The sequence below is a fragment of the Mauremys reevesii genome, linkage group 8 (genome assembly GCF_016161935.1).
Source record: "Mauremys reevesii isolate NIE-2019 linkage group 8, ASM1616193v1, whole genome shotgun sequence".
In the NCBI taxonomy this organism is placed as follows: domain Eukaryota; kingdom Metazoa; phylum Chordata; order Testudines; family Geoemydidae; genus Mauremys; species Mauremys reevesii.
In genome coordinates, this window is record NC_052630.1 from 19,807,924 (window position 1) to 19,831,416 (window position 23,493).

Sequence of the window (23,493 nt, forward strand, 5' to 3'; positions counted from 1 at the left end):
CTAACAGAATTTAGAATTAAAGTCAGGATTATCTTTAACAGATAGTCAAGGACAGGAGGGAGGGAAGAATGAACAGGTGAAAGATGTTGCTTGCCAGACCAGTGATGGAATCTCTTCCATTTCTGAAGGTAAGTATTTCGAGTACATCTTTTCCTACTGTTTAATAACATTTGTTTTAAAATGTAAAGTATTAAGTAAGGCTTTCATTTGAAATGCTTTAACTGTTTTTCTTTCTTTTTCTGTATCTTTAACAAAAGGTTCAAAGGATTTTTAATGGTGTGTTTGTCATGGTACTAAGCAGGCTGACATTGCTATAAACCAAACCCTTGCATAATACTGTAATTTTTACACAAGTGACTGGGTCATGTTAACAGCTATCACTCTTTGGGCACCTTTGGGCATTCTAAATTAATAGAACTTTATACTGTACAAAAGCAAAACTGAAATGGCTTACAGGACCATCAAAACACATAACAAAATTCACACTGTGATTCCAAGGATATTTCAAATCTGAAGTTTAGATTACTGAGCCGTTCTCCTTGTGTCTTGGGACATTGTTCTAAAGGGGAACAGAAAAGTTACCAAACATAGATTCTCCAGATAATGACATGGCTGGGTAAATATTAGACATTCAGGGCATTCTGTAAACAGATGGATTATTAGTTTTTAGTTAGTTGGACCCATTCTTTTCAAGAGTTGCTTTATAAGATGATATGTTGGGGTCACTGGGGAGGGAAGGGAAAAGAAAATGATCTAGTTTGATTTTGACCCTGCCTAGATCAAGTCATTCCAGAGGGGCAGCTATTAATGCAAGTGCCCTCAGTTTAGAGTCTAGTACAGGGTTTCTCAAACTGGGGTCTGCGGACCCTTGGGGGGTCTGTGAGTCATGTCCAGGGCTGCTGGCCCCGCTGATCAACTCCTCCCCCTCTCTCCCAGTGCCTCCGGCATGCCATGGAACAGCTGTTCAGCGGTGTGCAGGAGGCGTTGGGAGGGACGGGGAGGAGGCGGAAAGAGATGGGGAAGAGAAGGGGCAGAGTTGGGGCCTTGGGGAAGGGGTGGAGTGGAGGTGGGTCCTGGGGCTGAGTGGAGGGCTTGGGGATCCGTGATAAATTTCAAATCAAAATGGTGGTCCTTGGGTTGCTGAAGTTTGAGACCCACTGGACTAGTAAAAGAAATGGGTACTGAAAGTTAAGAATATGATCAACCAAATACATTCTTTGCTACATTCTATGTGCAAGAGTAAGGGAGTCTGCATCCAATAAGCTACTTGCAATAATCAAGAGAAGCATCTTTCCTCAAATCAGTGTTTTCAAACTTTTTGAGCTGAGCCCCACTTTGAGTTACAATTTTTGGTTGTGTCCCCCAACCCACACAGAAGTAGACACAATACCTGCCCCTCCCATCCCAGGTTTTCAGGGTGAGGAAAAAGCACATGAGACGGTCTGTGGGTGAAGCCAGTGCTGGGCACGGAGGCTGCCATGAGCGGAATTCCGCTCAGCTGCAGCAGATGTTGACACTGACCCACAGGGTGGCCTGCTGAGATGAGTCAGGGAGTGGAGGTGGAGCTCCTTCCCCGAGCCCTGACACATGGGGCTGGAGTCACCACTTACCCTCCGAACGTTCCTCCATTTCCCCGTAGGATGGCACGCGCCACCATTTGAAAACCTCTGCCTCACAAGGTCTCAAAGAGCTTTGCATATATTAAGTGATTTAGCCTTGCAACACCATATTGAGGTAGAAAAGTATTTTACAAAGACAGAAACTGAAGTACAGATAAGTTAAGTGACTTACCCAATGTCACACAAAGTCAGTGCCTAAACCAGAGAACATGATCTCTTAACCATCAATTGTGCATTGTAAAAAACAACTAAAACAAAGAGTCCACAAACAAAAAACCCAGACATGCATGTCTGGTAAATTTTTCCTGAACAGTGTATGAGCCATCACCCTAATCCCCAAAAATCACACACAATTCATGGTAAGGAAAAGGAAAGACCCTTGCAATCTTCTTTAGGCTTTAAAATGCACTCTGTGACCTACTCCATTTTGTTTCTGTAACTACCCAGTATTATTAGGGTTCAGGGATTTGAAAAAGAAGTATACAAGTCTGTAGAAATCCTTCTGGACCTGGTTTTCTGGCAAGAACATTTTGGAGCTTGAGAAACTTTGTAGGGTGAATAAAAATGGATAATTTACTCATACTTTAAAAATAAACCTATTTAAAATTAAATTTGAAATGCTAACCCAGCATTTGACACCAGTAGTAGCTTCTGCAGGTTCAGAGAGAATATTTTTTAATTTCAGTTTGTTCAACTACGTCAGTTCAATGACTAATTCATTAAGAGTCAAGAAACTGAGTGGGAGTTGCATGAGATCTACTAGTTCTAAAATCTTGAAGAACACAGTGATAAGAAAATCAGTTCAATTCACTAACTACAGATAAGACTTCCTTTATTTAGTAAATCAGTTTGAAATATCAAAACATGTTTTCATAAATCTTTCTTATGTACCCAGAACATTTTAGGTAGGTTTTTTTTAAACTAATAAAAATATTGTGCAGTTTTGGGGCATTTTAGTTGAATTCCTATTTCCATCCAAATGCATCTGGACACAAATCATGAATAACATATTAATCTAGTAAATAATAAATGTGTCATTCATCATTTTCTAACATAACAAAATGTAATAATTAAGATACTGAACAAATGTATTTATTTAAGCAATTGTATAACTTAACATATATGTATAGTTATGCTCCTGGCTATCCAAAGGATTTATTAAATTTGGTGTAATGGCTACATTTATCTGGTAAGTAACCATTAAAAATGTTGATCTGCAACTAATAAGAATCAATCTTTCTATAGAAAAATAACTGAGTAAAATGCAGATCAAGATTAAATGTTCCTTGCTTGCTGATCTATATCATGATTGAAAGTTAAATCAATCCACCCTGACATCTTGCTAAATCAGCAGTTCCCAGCCTTTCTAAGCAATTTACCAGCTAGACCTCAGATGAACCAGCTAGTGCCTCCTCTTATTCTACTGAATATTCTAATCCAGCATGGAGCTTTGGCTACGCCAAAGTGTATCTGAGCCTAAATACTCCTAGGTCGGTAGGAGAAAGTGGTGCTGCATCAATTCTCAGTATTATAGGAAAGTAGAGCTTAGAATGCCCAGAAATGGTACATATATCAATTTAGGAACTAGTGCCCTAGTTCTATTACCTGTATAATGGAAAAGGCAGAGAGAAATTTTGTTTTAAAAACAGCTGGTCCTCAATTAGCTAGTGTGAGAGAGAACCTAGACAACCCACCTGGAATCCCATGCAATGTCAGTTGACCTTTGCTGAAGTTTGGGCTCCTAATGCTCTTACTATACATTAGCTACACTCCAGCCTCCATGGCAGAAACAACTCAGTGCTGGCCTGACAAAGGGAGAATGTAGTTAAACAGACTGAGTCACCAACCCCTGCCCAAAGTGTAATTTTCATTTATTTACTAGATTATCCCTCTTTTCAGCTGCAGCGCACGTAAGATGTGCCTCCACAATGACTGAGTGAGGAGGATAAGACCTCAAAACAGTTGTTGCTCGACAGAAATTGGCCATCCACTTTTAGGATGTCCTTTAAAGCAGTGCTTCTCAAAGCCGGTCCGCCGCTTGTTCAGGGAAAGCCCCTGGCGGTCCGGGCCGGTTTGTTTACCTGCCGCGTCCGCAGGTTCCGACGACTGCGGCTCCCACTGGCTGCGGTTCACCGTTCCAGGCCAATGGGGGCTACAGGAAGCAGCGTGGACCAAGGGATGTGCTGGCTGTGACTTCCCGCAGCCCCCACTGGCCTGGAGCGGTGACCTGCGGCCAATGGGAGCCACGATTGGCCAAACCTGTGGACGTGGCAGGTAAATAAACCAGCCCGGACCGCTAGGGGCTTTCCCTGAACATGCGGTGGACCAGTTTTGAGAAGCACTGCTTTAAACTATGGATAATGAAGAAACATGCAGATTATTAGTTTATCATTGTTTCAGATGAGTCAGTGCTTCATAAACCCACAGAAATACAGTGCGGGGAGTGGTGGAGGGAAAGGTGAATCAAAGTAAAAAATATACATGATGGGAGTCAATAAAAACAGTATGTTCTCTGTCCTTTCAGTGAAATGCATCTCTGTGTCAAAGTTAACACTCTACCTTTAGTTTCAATATAACAGAATGAAAAAGTCTTCCTGCTCTATGCTTGTTTCACCACTCCTTCCTTCCCATCTAGGTGTGTTTAGCCTGGGATACACTTTAGTGAAGCCAAAGCTCCATGCTGGATTAGAAAAATAAAGAAGCAACACAAACCCTGGTACAGTGTAATTAGACTATATGGTGATTTAATCTTTTAGTTCCACGCTTGGAATAAATGACCTTCATTATTTACTTGAAGCTCCAGTGAGTTTTTATAGGCCAAGAGGTTTTTTTGTTTCTTCGTTATGCTGCATGTAGGAGCAGTAGTATTTAATAGAAGGTGGAAGGGATTGCTGGTCAGAAAAACAACTTTCAAAAGAGCAATTAAAGCAATGTCACTAACTGAAATTCCAGCAATTAAAAAAAAAATCCTTTTCAAGATTACATATTATTAAACATGAGAACCTAATAATGTGGCATAGTGGTCCAGAAGTTATACAGTATGGCAATCAAGTCATACCACACAAAAATGTAACAGAAGCCACTTAAAGCTTCAGAAAAAGAGTAAGTTGAGAGGATTCCCTAAAGAAGCAACGAAGGGGGAAAGCTTAGAGGATGTTAATAAAGACTTGTAATGTACATGTAGAAGTAATATAGAGCATACTGAATACCCAATACACTGTTTTATACAAGGTCTACTCACGACTTCTTCCTTACAAATGTGCTTGACTGAGATTGCTGATTTAAAGTGGAATTTTTTAACTGCCTTTTGAGTTTCCTCCCCAAAGTTATATATTGTCAAGTGTCTGTAAAAGCTGTTAATGTCTATTCTATGCTAGAAAGTTGTGTAAAATGTATATGCCCACTAATAAAACTAAGCCCCTTAGCTAAAGCCCTCTTTGCTTATAGTTAATCTTTACAGTAATAGTTACTGCATTGTTACCTTCCAGATGAGGGTTAGTTCTCTGTTTTCTATTTGCAGATAAGAGAAGAGTTCTGTCTCCACAGTCCCATTGAATGCTTGGTCTGTGAGACTGCCAACAGGGGGACAATTAGGGACAATTATAGGACCGATCTGTGTATTCTGGACAATTGTCCAGTAGGATCTAGACCACGGATCTCAAAACGTGTGGCCTGTGGAGTTATTTCCTGCGGCCTGCCATAGGCGCCGACTCCACTAGCAGCCAAGCTCCCCTCCCCCCGACCACATAAGGAATAGTTTCAGGTGTTTATATTTTATTAAAACCCCGCTTCACATTACAGTTTTTTAAAAGTGAATACATTGACTTTTAATAGCATACTATATTACTCTTCATTTTTTTCATTTTTGACTATACTTTTGTATCGTTGTATGAAAAGGGCCAATGTACTAGTCCTCATGTGGCCCTCATGGTGATTTGAGTTTGAGTTCCCTGATTGAGACAGACTATCAACTGATTTCACATGGGCTACTCAGGCAACTGTCAGGGGATAAAAATTCTCTTGATGCACTAAGAGAAACAACCTATTGCAGAGCTGTAAGGCTCTGTGTATCCCACTATCAAGCAACTGACTCAATACATCCCAGCCCAGGAAAGGGATGGATAGATACATGCAGTCGTGTCTAGTAAGCTCAGAGTCAATAATTCTACACTCTCTTCCTGATTTTACTACTGACTGTGTGATCCTGACCTTCGCTGTGAAACAGGCAGAATACCTACCTAATGGGGTGCTGTGAGGTTTCATGTTTGCATCTGAAATCCTTGGATGGAAGGTCCTATGTAAGGGTAAAGTGTTGCCATCTATATCTATAAATCATTCCAAAGCATATTTCCCCCAATACTTGCTTGGCAGAAAGAGTTGCCCACCTCCTAATACACCACAAAATTCAACAAACCTGGTTCAGAGAAAGTATCACTGATGTCATCATCTTTGTCTTCCTCATAATCTTCTTCCTCATCATCATTTTCAGACAGTTCATGCTCACTGCCAAACCCCTCATCATGGTCCTCGTCTTCAATATCTTCCTCCTCCTCCTCTTCTTCTTCTTCTTCAGGGTCTCCTTTGGTTGGCTGCTCACCCAAACCGTCTGTGACAAAGAGAGAATAATTGTGCTCTTCTTTCTTCTGTGAAGGATCTGAGACAGATGTGCTGGCAGAAAGGCTGCTCTCCCCCACAACTAGCCCTGGAGGTTCCTGGGGTGGGCTGAGGAGCAGCTCCTGAGTCTCTTTAAAAGGCAAAATAGGCGTATTATGACTCTGAAGGGAATCTATCCCTTTCCTCTCTTGTCTCTTTGCTACAGCTCCACAATAGCAGGTGTTCTCCTTTGCCGCATCTGCATGTGCCTGGCTCAACACTGGTCTGCTTTGTGGTAATGGACTGATCTTTACTTTTGCCTTTTTAACATAGTCTTTACATTCAACATGACTGTTCACCTTCTCATTATTGTACATATTGGTCTTCATGATTTGTGTGCTTGAAGTGGGCTTGCTTGCCTTTTGAACATAGTCTGACAAAGGTGCCTCAGCCTGAATGTTCTTTGAGGAACACACAGGGGCTGCCGCTCTACTTGTGATTTTTTTCCCAGGTAACAGAGAAGTTAAAGGGTTTTGTTTTACACTGAAGAGTGAATCTGAGTAATAAAGTGAATCTGACACAGGTTGAGAGTCCTCACTGTTAAGCTGGGCCAGAGTTGGAGTTTTACTTATCACCTCTTCATCTTGGTATGGGCTTGAGAAATCATCAAGGCCCAGATAATCCACTTCCTTTGTTCCCCAGATGTCACAGCTGGTTAGTTTGGTGTACTTAGTTAAGTCTTCACAGTACGTGTCCCACTGCTCCCAGTTTGAGGTGAAAGCAGCTTCACTATCCAGGACGTCTGTAAAAGACTCTAGATTTTCAATATCTTTGCAGTCCTCCATAGAAAGGAAGTTGTCTCTGGAGGTCTGCTGATAGTCCATTTCTCTGTCCTGTGCATAATAAGATAAGTTAACAAGGCACACTTTATAGACCATCCAGCTGCCTGGTCTATAAAAACAAACAAAAAATCCCCAAAACAAACAAATAACCCCCCCAAACACTGAGTGCTGGTGAAGTGTACCAGCCTGATGGCACACGAGGCCTTTTTATCCCAAAACCAGACACAGCACAAGTAGATCAGCGTTGAGCTAAAGCAGGGGTGTGCAAACTACGGCCTGTGGTATTGCCCCCCCGTGGCACCGCAGGCCTGGCGCCACTCTCAGAAGTGGCCCCCAGGCGGGGGGGGTCAGAGGGCTCTGCGTGCATTGCCCTTGCCGCCAGGCACTGCCCCCTACAGCTCCCACTGGCTGGGAATGGGGAACCGTGGCAAATGGGAGCTTCGAGGGAGGTACCTGGAGGCATGGTAAGGGCAGTACACACAGAGCCCTCTGCCTCCCCACCCCCCAACTCCCTGTCCTAAGCGCCCTGCCTGCACCTCGCATCCCTCCTGCACCCCAACTCTCTGCCCTGAGCCTCCCCATACACCCCACACCCCTCCTGCACCCCAACCTCCTGTCCTGAGTTCCCTGCTGCACCCTGCACCCCAACCCCCTGCTCTGAGCCCCCGCCACACCCCAACCACCTTCTCTGAGCCCCCTTACACACTCTGCACCCCATCTCTGCCCCAATCCCTTGCCCTGAGCCCCTTCCCGCACCCCCATCCCACACCTCACACTCCCTCCTGCACCCCAACCCCCCACCCCAGCCCTGCATACAATTTCCCCACCAAGATGTGGCCCTCTGCCCAAAAAGTTTGCCCACCCCTGAGCTAAAGAATCTTTTTACGAGAAAGGCAGGAGCATAGTTTCCATGCACCATCAATTCTGGGCTTCTCTGCTGAGACAGCCAACAAGGGTACTGGCCAATTGTGCTATGGGGTTTTGCACACCTGGCCACTGGGAATTGGACTAAGACCAACAATTCATTTCTTATATAAAAGAGCCAGCAGATGGAAATTACTTTAGTTCCCTACTTACCTGGGTCAGATTTATACAAGTGACCAAGAAAAGAAGGGCTCCACATACTAGCCATTACCAATGCCAGATATCCCAACCCTGAAGAATCTTGTTCTAGCCAGATCAATCTTTTTTCCTAGTCCATGCATGTCTGGTATAGGAAAAATTAGTTATTTCCAACATAAGCTTAGTTTACATTTTGTTTTGTTCATGTGTCTCATCCTCAACTTGGGGGAATGTAATGTCTTTCCTAGACAAGACTATATTGCTTGGGACTTATGTCTGCAAACAACATCCCAGCAGCGATACACCTATCTGCTCAATCTGAGGCTCCTGAATATAAGACATAACAAAGCCTCTGCAGATGGTTAGTTTTAACAGCTTCCTGTAAGTGAAACATCCCAGTTGGTGGCCTGGTGGTTGGGGGCTAAGTCAGAAATAAGTGAATAATCAGACAGCAGACCTTCACTGAACAGCTCCCTATAGACCATCCCCTCATTTACATAGGAAAGAAAGGTGCTACCCAAAGGGAAAAAACAAAGTAACTTACTAGTTCATACATGAAGTCTGGATCTGAACTATTTGCCAAGAGATCTGTGCTCGTCAGCGTCTGTTCTGAAAATGTGTGGCATTGAAAGGCATCCCCAAAAGGAGGGTCCATTCCGCTCACACTGGGCTACAACAAAATTGTTTGATTTTGTTAAGCATGCTACAAAAGTTATATAAATATATACATATTATATTATATGCGCACTCCTACACCCCATATACCTCAACTTTGAACTTGTTCTATACTTGCATTTGGAAGACTTTTAGATAAACAAATAAGCAAACAGCGGGTTAACGATATCCAGTGCTTTTACCCACATGAGACACTAAAATTTGTATCCACCATATAGCTGCTAGATAGTTGCTCATTTATTCTTTCTGTTGTTGACTTGAAATTCTGAGTTGTTTGGTGAGTTTAGTGATATTTTAGTGCTTGTAGAAGTGACAGACTAACACCCCCAGCTCTAGTCAATACTCTTGTGAATGGGCACTATCTAAGTTTTTCATCCATTGCTTCATCAGTAGGCCTTAATCTTGCCTTGCAGCACCCTTACTATTCTAGTCCTGGAAGCTTTAAGTACACCTCAATTATTTCAATCCTGGGTAGAGACTGATGATTTTACCAGCTTGTACCATTACAAACCAATTGCACATGTACTGGGGAGAATAGGTGGAACTTTGCGTAGAAACATTTTGCAGTTAGGTTAGGATTACTGGCCACAGAAATAATAAGTAACAATACTACTTCCTGCTTTTTGCCCTTAGTCCTTATTTTTTACTCCTGCTTTACTGTTTCCACCCCGTCCCCAAGGGACATCACTCATTAGTCCTGGGAGCTAGGGAGGAAGCAAGATTGGATTACTCTCACCTAGAGCTGGGCTGGTATGTGAATCATTGCAGTAATAAAAGGCTGTTCCAGGCACCTACCCTCATCAGGAAGACAACTTTGCTGAATCCTGTTTTATGATAGAGACTACATGACCAGTCGTATCAGTACCAGGGCCCAGAAATTCTATGGAATTTCTATACTGATTTTTGCAGCAAGGGTAAGCATTTAGTGCAGTATTCCCAGAGAAGTCACAGTTGGATACAAGACTGTCAGAGAACCAGGCCAATTATAACTCCCTATTTGTTTGCACAAGCAGGGGGAAATGTAATGCTCTGTCAAGACCAACAGACAGTTTAAAAACAAACAAAACAAACAAACTGAAACAATGCTATGAAGCAATGGCAGTTAAGGTTCCAAATGAGTTACTGCTATAAGCCTGATTTTTGATCTCATAAGAACAGCCGTACCGGGTCAGACCAAAGGTCCATCTAGCCCAGTATCTGTCTACCGACAGTGGCCAATGCCAGGTGCCCCAGAGGGAGTGAACCTAACAGGCAATGATCAAGTGATCTCTCTCCTGCCATCCATCTCCATCCTCTGACGAACAGAGGCTAGGGACACCATTCTTACCCATCCTAGCTAACAGCCATTTATGGACTTAGCCACCATGAATTTATCCAGTCTCCTGTTAAACATTGTTATAGTCCTAGCCTTCACAACCTCCTCAGGTAAGGAGTTCCACAAGTTGACTGTGCGCTGCGTGAAGAAGAACTTCCTTTTATTTGTTTTAAACCTGCTGCCTATTAATTTCATTTGGTGACCCCTAGTTCTTGTATTATGGGAATAAGTAAATAACTTTTCCTTATCCACTTTCTCAACATCACTCATGATTTTATATACTTCTATCATATCCCCCCTTAGTCTTCTCTTTTCCAAGCTGAAGAGTCCTAGCCTCTTTAATCTTTCCTCGTATGGGACCCTCTCTAAACCTCTAATCATTTTAGTTGCCCTTTTCTGAACCTTTTCTAGTGCTAGAATATCTTTTTTGAGGTGAGGAGACCACATCTGTACACAGTATTTGAGATGTGGGCGTACCATGGATTTATATAAGGGCAATAATATATTCTCAGTCTTATTCGCTATCCCCTTTTTAATGATTCCTAACATCCTGTTTGCTTTTTTGACCGCCTCTGCACACTGCGTGGACATCTTCAGAGAACTATCCACGATGACTCCAAGATCTTTTTCCTGACTCGTTGTAGCTAAATTAGCCCCCATCATGTTGTATGTATAGTTGGGGTTATTTTTTCCAATGTGCATTACTTTACATTTATCCACATTAAATTTCATTTGCCATTTTGTTGCCCAATCACTTAGTTTTGTGAGATCTTTTTGAAGTTCTTCACAATCTGCTTTGGTCTTAACTATCTTGAGTAGTTTAGTATCATCTGCAAACTTTGCCACCTCACTGTTTACCCCTTTCTCCAGATCATTTATGAATAAATTGAATAGGATTGGTCCTAGGACTGACCCTTGGGGAACACCACTAGTTACCCCCTCTCCATTCTGAGTATTTACCATTAATTCCTACCCTTTGTTCCCTGTCCTTTAACCAGTTCTCAATCCATGAAAGTCTCCCTCTAAAATCCACAGAAGAAGTCAAACTGGACTCAGACTGGTAGAAAGCAAAATTTCTTCTATACAATTTGAAATGAACTGGACAAGAGGTTTCTGAATTAGGACACTAGCAGGTCATAATTTGTGGTGTTTGCCTGAAAACCCACCTTGCTAGTAGGTGGTGATCTTGCTGGAACATGATAAGTGTGTTTCACTGGCTCACTCTGCAGGTGGCTCATACGCCCACAGACAGAGAGGTAAAAGTGGCTCTCTAGAAAGAGTACCTAGGGTATGGGTTAAGCAGCCGTGAGTTAACAACTCTAAGAGCGGTCAAACCGGAGGAGAAAACTTGAGTTTTTAGTTTTGTTTGTCCATTGATGATTACTTTATTATTAAATAAAGCCAAATCCTAGAAGGGGACAGTTTTGATTCTACCCAGCATCTTGGCTTTAACTTAAAGCAGATTGGGAAAGGCATCTCACTTGTTATAATTTATACTCTTCTTCTGAAGGTTCCTCATTAGCTCAAAAGAATCCTGTAATTCAACTGTACTTTTAAAAATACAGCCGTGTATGTGCGTGGAGGGAATACTTTACATAAGTAAATCAACCATAACACACACACCAGGCTTACCTGAGGCATTTCCAAGCCCAGATCCCCCAAATCCAATTCCAAACTTCTTGTTTTCTTCACTTTTGGATTCCTTTCCAGCTTTACTTCAGTGTCAGTGGGTAGCATATAACTCATGCAATGAAAGGGATAGAGGTTTTCCCTGAAATAACTTCAGTTCACTCACATGGAGCTCTTCTCTCTTTGTAGACTTCTGTGTAAAATGAACAGACCAAACACCAAAAGTTAACCTTTATTACACTATAAATTAAGAGCCACAAAAAAAAGAAAAATACAAGTTTTTTTTTTCCCTTCAGAAAAAAAGTTAGTATCCCAACATGATCATTTCTGAGGGAGCAAAAAACAAAAATCCCCCGCAAAACTGAATAGACCTCATGCTGGAACATGCTACAAGAATTAGTTCTCCTCTCCTCCCGCACCCTAGTGTAAATGAAAAAGCCTGGAACAAACAATACCTGTGCAAATCTTGCTGCTAGTTCAGACTATTTTCCATTACCTTTTGCCTCACTGTGTTTGTATGTCCTCTAGCTAGACTGCGAGCTCTTCAGGGTAGAGACTGTCTTTTCACATGTCTGGAAAGTGCCCAGCATAGTTTTAGGTCAATATAAACAACAGTCTTCATACATTTAATATCACAAAGTCAATAAATTCTAGAGTGAGACTCATGTAATCATCATCTTTTCCAAAGTGGATATTGAGGGCATACCTGGTTTTAGTGTTTTCCCCATCCTTCTCTTACAAGTTCAGCCCATCCACCTCCTGCTACAATTTAATCCGTTTCTCATGCAGTAATATCTAGTGGCAGAAGGGAAGTGTAGCAGACACACTCACTATTAAAAAGGGGAACTTTCTTAGTGGAACTTAAGGTCTGGGCCAATTCCAATTTCATTACTCTTCCACTAACTTCTGCCTGGGCCTGGATTGTTTTGATCCAATTTATTCAGTAGTAATTTCCTTGACTCAGTATCTTCTGTAATCTCTTGGATAGTTCAAATGCATGATTGGAAAGGAGATCTTATTTAGACAATCCTGCATTTCTAACAGCATGAGGAAGGAAGGCTATGAAAAAGCGAAGTACTTGGTGCAAATATGACAAAAAGCTCCGAAGATAAATGATGGTGAGTACAGGAGAAACCGATTTATACATCAGAACTAACTAGCCACATTCATTCCTGGTGTAATTCCACTGACAAAGGCTGTTACACCAGGAATGAATTTGGCCAAATATTTATTGGCTTTCCTTCCCACACCCCCAAAAACATGAAAGTCTCTTTAAGGAATTATATGCACTGCCTAGATAAATCAGACAGCAGCAGTGTTGTATGAGTATTGAACCAAAATCCCAACTATCAACCTTGAAACAACAGTGCAGGAATATCAGCTGAAACATATTTCCATTTCTTTGAATGTAATTTTTTTATTTTGCACACAATTCCCTTTTAAAAGTTTGTCATTTTTTAAATGCAGAAATAGCACTAGAAATGTTCTAGAACAGCAGAGTAAACATGGCAGGAAAAAAAGAACCCCTTTATAGATGAACTAACACAGGAAGGTAAATTATTCCTTCCCACTGAGTTAGTCTAACATTTTGTATATTGAATTTAGTATTTTTAAAAAGTCATTTATATCTTAAGGTAAGTGAAACAGAATGCAAATAAAGCTCGTGCCACCACAAAATAAAGTGTTTTTTAAATTGGAGAGTCACAAATATAAACAACAACAACAAAAATAAAAACCCACAAAGTTTCACATAGCCCGAATTTTAACTAGGCAAGACAGGTCCTCAATGCAAATGCTTCCAATGAAGCTACCCTTTTTAGGGTCTAGATGTCAAATAAAAACCAGCCAGTCCTTTCTGAAGTAAGATTTTCTTTCTACCCTAATATTTCCAACAATCCCTTTTTTATTTTTGTGTCAACTGATGTTTAAACTTTTTGGCAGACTGCCTCAGGGCATCAAGTGTGCCACCCTTATCTGTCTCAGTGCACTGAAAAGAGACATCTACAGAGCAGGCTTGCTCAATGCTGTGAAATTTCACATTAGGTCGCAAAATAGATTTGCTCATTCATCTAATGCAGGAGCAAAACTTTGCACTTTAATTAAAAAAAAAAGTATGGAAACTCATTTTGGAGCCTGGCTTTTAATATTTGTAGCTGGGGAGGGGGCAGGGTTCAGGAAATGGATCTCATCTTTCAATACCAATCTGCATGTCAGAGTCTCTTTGCAATTCTCTATGTTCAAAGGGATCAATTTTATCTTCTATAAACTTAATATGCCAGCTTCTAATGATTTTTGGCATCCAGAATATCTGAAACTGCAAGTCTATGGAGTGTTAAGGTCAAATTCTGCCTTTTTACAATCCATACAACCCCACGGCCTTTGATACACAAGGTATAAAGTTGGGGCAGAATTTTGCCCAAGCCCTATGGCAATGGGTTCGGTAATGATTTGACACTTCCCAAAAACTTCTCTGCTCCTCAATCTCCAGAGTCTGCAAGTGTTATGAAGGTTATTAAGAAACATATCAAACTCTCATAAATTTAAGTATGGTAGTTGTTGATCTCCAACATAAACTCATAGCATCATATTCTCAAATGTCTAGTGCCCTTACTTGACTAGGCAGAATGTATTCAAATAATCATTCTTTTTCATATACAAACTTGAATGAATGGAAAGAACTGAAGGGGGGCCTACAATAGGAGTATAAGTAATACTGAATATCAGTACACTTGCAGAGTTGTATGGGAGCACTTTCCCTTTAAGAGAGTTCCATTAATTCCTTAAATAAACATTAAAGGATACTGGGCATTGGTAATATAATACACTCACTTCTAAATCACTGATGCCCCACGTGGGTTGTGATCGTAAAGTTATAACCAACCCCTGTTCAGTCAAGTTTGTAAAATGAAATATTAATCTAAAATCAGTTCCTAAACATAAAAACACACTTTGATTATCTTGCTGCTGATCTTAATAGAAATGCTAAATGAACCACAGAGACAACTTTCAAGCAGGACCCTCCAATGTCAGGGTTGTTACACTGATATGGTAGTGCAGGGGAGCTCGCATTGCCACTTCCTGTGTTGTATTTTATTCTCCCAGGTTGTAAATCCATCACCTTTCACCAGCATTAAATTCACTCAAAAGAAACTCCAAAGAGAAATTTTCAGACAATTGCAAGATAATCTAGCTGAATGGCTTTACAATATACAGTGCACCTCAATTTGCAATATGAATTTTGTACTTTAATTAGTTATGAGCAAGATTGCTATTTCATGTTTGTGATGTTAGATGGACATTTTGTACAGTTTGAAAATAATAAGTATAGCTATATCTTTTGTTAAGGACTTGCACAGTGCCTATTATCACAGCAGCTAAGCACTTAGTTACAGAGTTAAAGTGCATTACATAAACAATTACATTTTCACTATCATGAGAAGTGTTTCAGCTGCTATTAATATGTCAAAGTTCCATTTTTAATACCAGAAGAAAGGGAGGAGAAAACATGTTTTCATGACTTCCATGTGTACTAATCAATATTTTATTGATATTAATATTTGTATATGATTTGGAAGATGAAGAAATATAGTTTGAAAGTTTCCCCAAACACCTATTAGGCTGAGGACGAAGCCTACCAGCATAGGTGAAGAATGCCAGAGATGTCACATCCCCAAAACCTATTCCCATGTAATTTACGAAGAACAGTAGTATATGCTAGGTGTGCTGTACTTAGCTGTAGCATTAACAATAGAACCATAGATTATTAGGGTTGGAAGGGACCTCAGGAGATCATCTAGTCCAACCCCCTGCTCAAAGCAGGAGCAATCCCCAAATGGCCCCCTCAAGGATTGAATTTACAACCCTGGGTTTAGCAGGCCAATGCTCAAACCACTGAGCTATCTAATCTTTTTTCTTCCCCAAGTTAACTAGATTTGTCTCCTGTGTTTTTGTTATAGCTTCTTTCCTCTTCCTGAGTTTATTTCACTTTGTTTTCTGTTATGGACAACATTATCCATATCTTCCCTCCGACCCCTATTTGTCTCCCTACATTAAGTTCTGTTCTATACCTCTGCTCTTATATTTTAAGTCTCGCTCCTCTTTCTCTCCCCAACCCACTCAAGATGGATTTTTTTTTTGAAGGATGGAATGTCTTCCTCCAACAATAGATGATCATGATCGTCCCTTCTCGCCTTAATGTCTATGAGTTTATAAATACATGTTGAAACTTCCCCCTGCCAAACCTGTATATGCATTCACCTGCACCTGCCCAGAGGCTCAGTTCCCTCACCTCCTCCAACACCAGGATCCTGATAAAACTGCAGCAGCACAATCTGAACCATTGTGCCTTTTGGCTTCTCCTCCCACCCTGAAAAGCAAGCAACAGCTCAAGATACTCTACTCCCCAGCTTTCCTCCCACATTTTAAGAAAATGCTGCCCTGCTGAACTCTTCTGCTAGCACATTCTTCCACTCTTCATCTTAGAGTAGTAGGCATCATATTGCTAGCATCATATTGCTTCCAGGTTTGCCTCTTTCCCTCAGAAGAAGGAACCAGCAGCTCCAGTTGCTCTGCCCCCTCTCCCAAGTGAAATTATGCTCCCAAAATTTCTATTTGACAAAATCAGCCTGTTTTCAAGACCTGTAAGTGATACTATTAAACCAGGGTGGGCAACCTGCAGCCCATTAAAATAATCTGCTGGCAGGCCACCAGACAGTTTGTTTACATCTGCACGGCCACCCACAGCTCCCAGTGGCCACAGTTCACCGTTCCTGGCCAATGGGAGCTGTGGGAAGCGGTGGCCAGCACGTCCCGGCCACTGGGAACTGTGGGCAGCCATGCAAATGTAAACAGTCTGGCGGCCTGCCAGCGGATTACCCTGACGGGCCGCGTGCAGCCCGTGGGCCACGGGTTGGCCACCACTGTATTAAACAGAACCCTTTGTCTGCAAGCAGGCATCCACTGGGCTATAACTGCACAAAACAGTGATCCATACTATTAATAACTTTAACGACTACAGCAAACAAGAAGAGTATGGTACTAGATTATTAAGACTAAATTCATAGTTTATTTGAACACATATCCTTATGCAAGAATTTCAGCCAAATAGCTCAAAGGTTATTTGGGCATGCTTAATTTCTGCATATTACATAAGCAGACTAACAGATGCCAGCAACTGATCACTGCTTTTTCACTGCATGTCATATTTCAAAGAGACTTTAAACAATACTGTTACACTTAAGATTCTTAAAAAACCCTCCAACCACTTATCCCTTTTGTAATAAAGTGTTAACTTTTCTGTGCATTTTGGGGTGGGCAAAGGAGCTTGATGTTTGAACGGACATATCAGACTAATTAATATTTTTAAATCATTGAGCACCACCTGCCTCACTGTTTTGCCGCTGTAGGTGCTAATAGCAACATATTTCAAACAGTAGCACCTTAAGTCCAAGGATCTCAAAAGGTAAGCATCATTATCCCTCTTCTAAAGGACAGGGAATTTGAAGTACAGGGAAGTTAAGTGATTTGCTCCAGGTCACAGCAAGTCTGTGGAAGAATTGGGGATAGTACCCAGATATCTTGATTCATATTCTTGCTCTAACCACTACACTACATTCATCTTGAAACTCTAATACTACCAGCACTACTTTCCTTTGAACACCTGCTGCATGGACATCTTATTCAAGAAAAACAGCATCAGACCAAGTGGAAAACTGCAGCAGGTTAAGTGCAACAGTGAAAGACTGTTTTGTGTTTTCATCTGTATTCAAGTGCTAGAGGTTACACTATTTTCAGGCAAGTTATTAACAGCTTTCAATTAATTCTTAAGATCTGTTTATACTTTTAGGAATCAATTTTAACTGTGAAAGGGATTAATTAGTATATGGATTTTACCAAAATATTGTAAAACTAAAAAAGAGTTACTTTCACAAGAGATAATGATTAAACTGGTTTCTTCTGCTTACGTTTCAAGGGAATTCACTGTTAGAAACAGAACAATGAAGAGAGGAAACGAAAACAAAACTAGGCAATTATATAACTGATCTTTTGGAAGGAGTGTCCTAGCATAAGCAATGCTATAGAGATGTAGAATATGAAGTCATCGTCTCCACTCTTCTGCCAGTGCAGGGTACAGGGTGTAGAGCAGAGTCTTTGAGGAGGATGTGAGGGGCACAAAGAAGGAAGAAATCCTTAATGCTCGGAAAACCCCTGAGTAAAGGGAAATGCAAACTTATTCTAAGTCCTCCTATTGTGGAATTATATTTTATATTTATGGAAACAAAAAGAAGTTATGAGATTAACTGCCATCTCAACACAAAATGCTTCAAACTCACATATTTTATAGCCAAGAAGGGTGCAAGTGTAGTCAATTTATCCATTATCAAACAACTCATAAAAATATAATCCAATTGCCCATGCCATCCAAAAACCTGTAGGAATGTAAATGAACAAAAACTGAAGTGTTTATTTTTTCTTAAAATGAGTTATGGCACGGGATACACTTTAAAGCCTAAGGCAATAAATTCAAGTAATCATCCCCTAGCACCAATCTGTTAGGCAGATTTTCCTATATATTGGTTATTCTCTGTTGTAGTAGAACCTCAGAGTTATGAATGGAGGCTGTTCCTAACTCTGAAAAGTTTGGAACTCTGAACAAAAAGTTATGGTTGTTCTTTCAAAAGTTACACCTGAAAAATAACAATACAGCTTTGAAACTTTACCATGCAGAAGAAAAATGCTGTTTTTAAACCATCTTAATTTAAACAAAACAAGCACAGAAACAGTTTCCTTACGATAGCAAATCTTTTTAAACGTTCACTTTATTTTTAGTAGTTCGTGTTTAACACAGTACTGTACAATATTTGCTTTTTTTGGTCTCTGCTGCCTGATTGCATACTTCCAGTTCCAAATGAGGTATGTGATTGATCGGTCAGTTCCTAACTCTGGTGTTCGTAACTCTGAGGTTCTACTGTACCTCAAATAAATGCTCTCATAGAGTTTTATATGCTTGATCCTCAAGGAATCTCTCTGATGCAGATAAATATTTTTTTCATTATACAGTTGGGAAAACTGGGGTATAGGGTTAAGTGGTATGATGCATCAGAGATGGTCTCCTCTGACCACTAAATAATTCCTCTATCAAACACGGACAATCCTTTATAAGTTAGCTAGTGTTTGTACAGCACTCAAAAAGTACTCAGAATTATAACTCATTTATCACTCCAGGAGCTATACCATCAAGCAATGAGTTTTATAGGCCATGTGATCATAATCCACTTTCCTTCAACATCAACCATATCAGGTTAATTGACAATCCCAAGTATACCAATCACCTAAAATATCTCAGACCTAGCAGCTTCCACCCCTTATTTAGGCTGCCCACAATGAACATGCACCAGGTCCCCCACCAAAAAAACTTCTGTATCTGCATATATTATTCTTACTAAAAAAAAAAAAAGTGTAAATGTTATAATTAAAAAAACCCAGTACTTCAGCTGTGCTCAGAAGCAAGCTGTCTGACATATGCATCCTAGATGTCAGCCCACCTTTTTATTACTCTATTTTGAATTCAAGTCTCTTACAGCTTGAAAGACCGTGAGTCGAGTCTCATCACACTTATACTGGTTTTACATCAGTGTGACTTCAAGGAGTTATCCCTGATTTACACTGTGAACAAAACAGGCCTACTGTGCTTTCAATCCAGAAATTAATATTTCAGTATGTACAGTTAAAAACTTAAAATAAAGAATCTAGTCTGTACTGGAGTTTGAAAAAAGTGGAACGTTTTAATTGGTTAGTTCAGAATGAAAGGTAGCAGAATTCTGGTCCTGAAATTAAAACACTAATTATTGGATCAGTTACTGAAAATAATCCTCTAAAAAATTAGTGTGCCTCACCTATGCACATGCCACAGTTATATTAAGGAATTGTCAAATCACAGGGATGAGATTAGGGCTGGGGTAGGCAACCTATGGCACGCGTGCCGATTTTCACTGGCACTCACACTGCCCTGGTCCTGGCCACTGGTCTGGGGGGCTCTGCATTTTAATTTAATTTTAAATGAAGCTTCTTAAACATTTTAAAAACCTCATTTACTTTATAACTAAACTATTGTTGTATGTACATTATAGACTTATAGAAAGAGACCTTCCAAAAATGTTAAAATGTATTACTGGCACGCGAAACCTTAAATTAGAGTGAATAAATGAAGACTTGGCACACTACTTCTGATAGGTTGCCGACCCCTGGATTAGGGCATGCTCATAACTCAAAGGGATGGAGAAGTTCAGTAGAAAGGCCCTAATCATACAAAAAGCTCCCTGGCAAGCAGATGCCAGCTGAAAGCCCCATTGAAGTAGAGGAGAGTCCTTGTAGGTGCAGAAGTCTACCTATTTGGTGACCCATTGATTTGAAAGAGGCTCTATGCCAGGGTCCATCAACACAAAACTCCTTATAGGAATGATCTCATTGAGTGTTAATATTTTCTTATTTATAAGAAAAGACGGAAAGAAGGATGATCAGAAAACTCATGCTTGGATAAACACCTTAATTTGTTTTAAAGGGGAAGCGATTCAGATTAATATTGGATTAAACTCCACATTTCTAGAATAGTTAGTGAACAGTTTGTGACATTTTCTGAATTTTAGATCAAACTTTTTTGTAGAACATCAATATTGGGTATGATTATTTCTCATTTACAAAAGCCAGAAGTGAACAGACTCATGGGGGAAGGAGGGAGGGCTTAAATATGAAAAGAGAGAGAACATAACTTTAAAGAACTAAGTTATGGAGAATCTGTCTCCTTAACAATAAATGAAGATGTTTTACCCTCAGTTTTCTGATACAAACAATATTAATGATGAGAAGTCCTGCGAGTGACAGCAGAGAATGAGGTCTGCCCTGAGTCAGAGGGTAACTAGGGGAACTGGTCTGGGTATGTGTGGGGTAGTCACAGAAGCAGAGGGGGGTGTTCCTAGTTTTGTAAATTACTTCTTGTCCAGCATGTGCCTCCCGACACCCCCTTGGCTTCAGAGAGCAGGAGCTCAACCTTCCAGCCCAGTCACCTGGAACAGGCATCTCCCGTTTCTGCATCGTCCCGGAGCCCTATCTGTGCCTCTCCCCGCCACCTCAAAGGGGAAGGGAGCTACCCTTCCTAGCACATCCCTGGCTGAGCCCGCCTGCCTCCTCCACCTCCGACCCAGCCCCCACAAGCGTTGTCTCCCCTCATCAGCCCCTTATGCCTGGGCCTCGCCCCCTCCTCCTGACCCACTAACACACCTCCCAGCCAACATGGCTGCCCCACCAACCAGCACCGAGCGCAGCCTAACCCGTGACACAGACAGCCCTACCCCCTCCCCAACCTGATTGGCCACCCAACCTCCGAAGCTCGCACCCATTGGCCCGCACCGCCGCCACTCACCCGCCCAGCGGCTCTTTCAAGCTAGTGTGAGGCAACATGTAAACAAATCACTTTCATAGGCTCCTCAGCTAGGCAGTGCCGCTCCCCCCACTTCCAAAGGAAAGGAAGAGGGGGGAGCTACTTCGCTTCAGAGGGAAGGGATAGTGGAACCTACTCTCACCAACTACAGCGTCCAGGCATGGGGGGGGGGGCTTCCCTCGCCCCCTGGGGGGCCCATAGGCAGCTACTCTTCTCTCCTGGAGGAAGAAGACAGGGGCAGGAGGCACGCAGGCAGCTAGGTTCGCCCCACAAATCCCCCTACAGGGGAGAAAATAAGGACGGATCTCCAGCTAGTTTCCAGGCCTGTCACAAGCCTATGAATCCTCCAGGAACCCACGGATCCCCCGCCCCACAACCACAAACTAGATACACAGAGTCACAGAGCTGAGTTGGGAGACTCCCTCACCCGTTTCCGACTCAGCTGTCGCCTGTCTCCCCTATTTGCACTGATCCCTTATATACTGAGGGCTAAGCAACCCGTTCATCCATATTACCAGAACCCACAAAGCCCCTAGAGGGAAGGTGCTTTAATCCCCGTGATCGTGCAGTGCAGGCTCTGCTCCCCTTGCCACGGCACAGACGCCTGGTAGATGTAGGTTGCAATGGAAGCCGACAGGCCACTGCTAACTCAGTGCACGCCCTGCATGCTGCTGCTTTCCTTTGCAGTCTCTTTCAACTCCTTCTGCTACTAACTTGTAGCCATTCATTTCAAAACATACCAAAGGCCTCAGAAACGACAGCAGTACAATCAACTGTGCCAACGGGTCAGAAACCTCGGAAGCAGAGAAACTCAGACATCTGCCTAGCACGGGGCTGTTCCTATCATGCTACCAACAACCGCCCCCTTGAAGGAGCACGGGGGAGTGTCTGCTGCCCTCCACATCTCTATCAGCGTGGTACCTCCCCCATCCCATGCGCCTCTCCAAAACCAGGAGAGGGAATCGGAGGCAGACACACCCCTTTTTCACCCTGGGATTGCCCTGGCCTCAGTACCCCGGTCCTTCCTTGTGTGTATCAGCGACTCTCCTGACCTACCGTGGATGCAGCCCCTGTACCCCTCTGCTGGGTTAAAGAGACAATAAATGCAGCCCCCCTCCCCACTCGGCAAAGACTGCACCAGCCTCCACACCGCTGCCCCCAGCCCTTGTCCTGCCATGGGCTACTAGAGCAACAGTCTCTCTAGCCTCCGCCCTGTCAGAGGCTGCTGCTACCGCCACCCCCACGACCCCTCCCTGCCCGAGGCTGCTCCAGCAGCCTGCCCCTCACCTGGCGTCCCCCCGACCCAGCGGGGGAAAGGGATGTCTCAGTAGGGGGCGCCGCCCATCCCGCTCCGGCCCAGACCCTCCATGCTGCTTTGGGGTTTGTTTTGTTTATGTCTCTTCCTGACGGGTTCCCGGAAATCGCGTGACTCGCCCCCCTCACGTGGGAAGGGGGGGGTCTGAGAGCGGGCCAATCACAGAGAATAATGCACAGGGCCTATCAGAAGCTGCATAGCACCGACTCCTCTGTCATGTGACAGGGATAAGTCTGTGGAGGGCCCCAGTGGGATTGGTGCCTCTGCCCATACAGGATATGCCAGGAATGGCCAAGTTTACTGACCCTCACACTTTAAGCTGCATATAACAATCTTCAGAAGTTCAAGAGCTGGAGTATGCCTGCCAGGGTTGGGGGTTTCACCTTTGCAGGGGCTCCAGCCCCATGGGAGGGATCTGCTGGGGCTTGGGGCTCCCCTGTGGGAGGCACCTACAAGGGCTTGGGGTTTCAGACCTGTAGGAGGCACCTGCTGGGGCTGGGGGCTTCAGCCTTGCTCCTGCTGAAGACCCCAGCCTCAGCAGCTGCACCCCACAGGGCTGAATCCCTGAGACCCCCATCCCTGCAGGGTGGAAAGCCCTAACTCCACCACCACTGTGGGGTCTCCCAGAGAGTCACCGGAGGGGAGTCAGGGCTATGGGACTCCAGGGAGACCCCACAGTGGTGGTGGAGTTAGGGCCTTCCACCCTGCAGGTGGGCATTATTTTGATGTAGTTTAAAACCTTAAACCCAAGAATCGTATTTCTGTAGCTCTGCTGAACTTTTGTCCTCTTTATCCCTGTGCCTGTATGGCAGTGGTCCCCCAAACTTTTGAGGGTTGTGCATCCCCTTACCCCAGTGTGCCCCCCACCCCCCAGAGCTCTGGGAGGGGGGGGGATGCAGACAGGAGTAAGGGGGCAGAGGCTGGGGCCATGGCTGGGAGTGTGGCTGCAGCCAGGGGCCAAGGCTAGGGGCAGAAGCAGCGCCATGGCCAGGCTGCTGTGAGGGCTG

At 42.8% G+C, this 23,493-nt stretch overlaps 1 protein-coding gene across 9 annotated transcripts in view; it reads right to left on the reverse strand.

Moving 5' to 3' along the window:
* CREBRF (CREB3 regulatory factor) overlaps positions 1-22,577 on the reverse strand; it is a 36,513-nt gene extending 13,936 nt beyond the window's left edge. For 2 of the 9 annotated variants that reach the window (XM_039485200.1, XM_039485209.1), the window contains exons 1-4: positions 22,459-22,563; positions 11,739-11,928; positions 8,661-8,786; positions 6,034-7,105 (exon numbers count right to left, since the gene is read on the reverse strand). In XM_039485200.1, the coding sequence (XP_039341134.1) occupies positions 6,034-7,105; positions 8,661-8,786; positions 11,739-11,852 (1,312 nt within the window). In that variant the 5' untranslated portion in view covers positions 11,853-11,928; positions 22,459-22,563. Of the gene's footprint in view, positions 1-363; positions 560-6,033; positions 7,106-8,131; positions 8,262-8,660; positions 8,789-11,738; positions 11,929-12,190; positions 12,308-15,992; positions 16,009-20,561; positions 20,581-20,797; positions 20,903-22,458 lie in introns of those variants that run through there. The other 7 variants (XM_039485201.1, XM_039485202.1, XM_039485203.1 and 4 more) reach the window with 7 other exon arrangements.
* Positions 22,578-23,493: the final 916 nt, after the last annotated feature.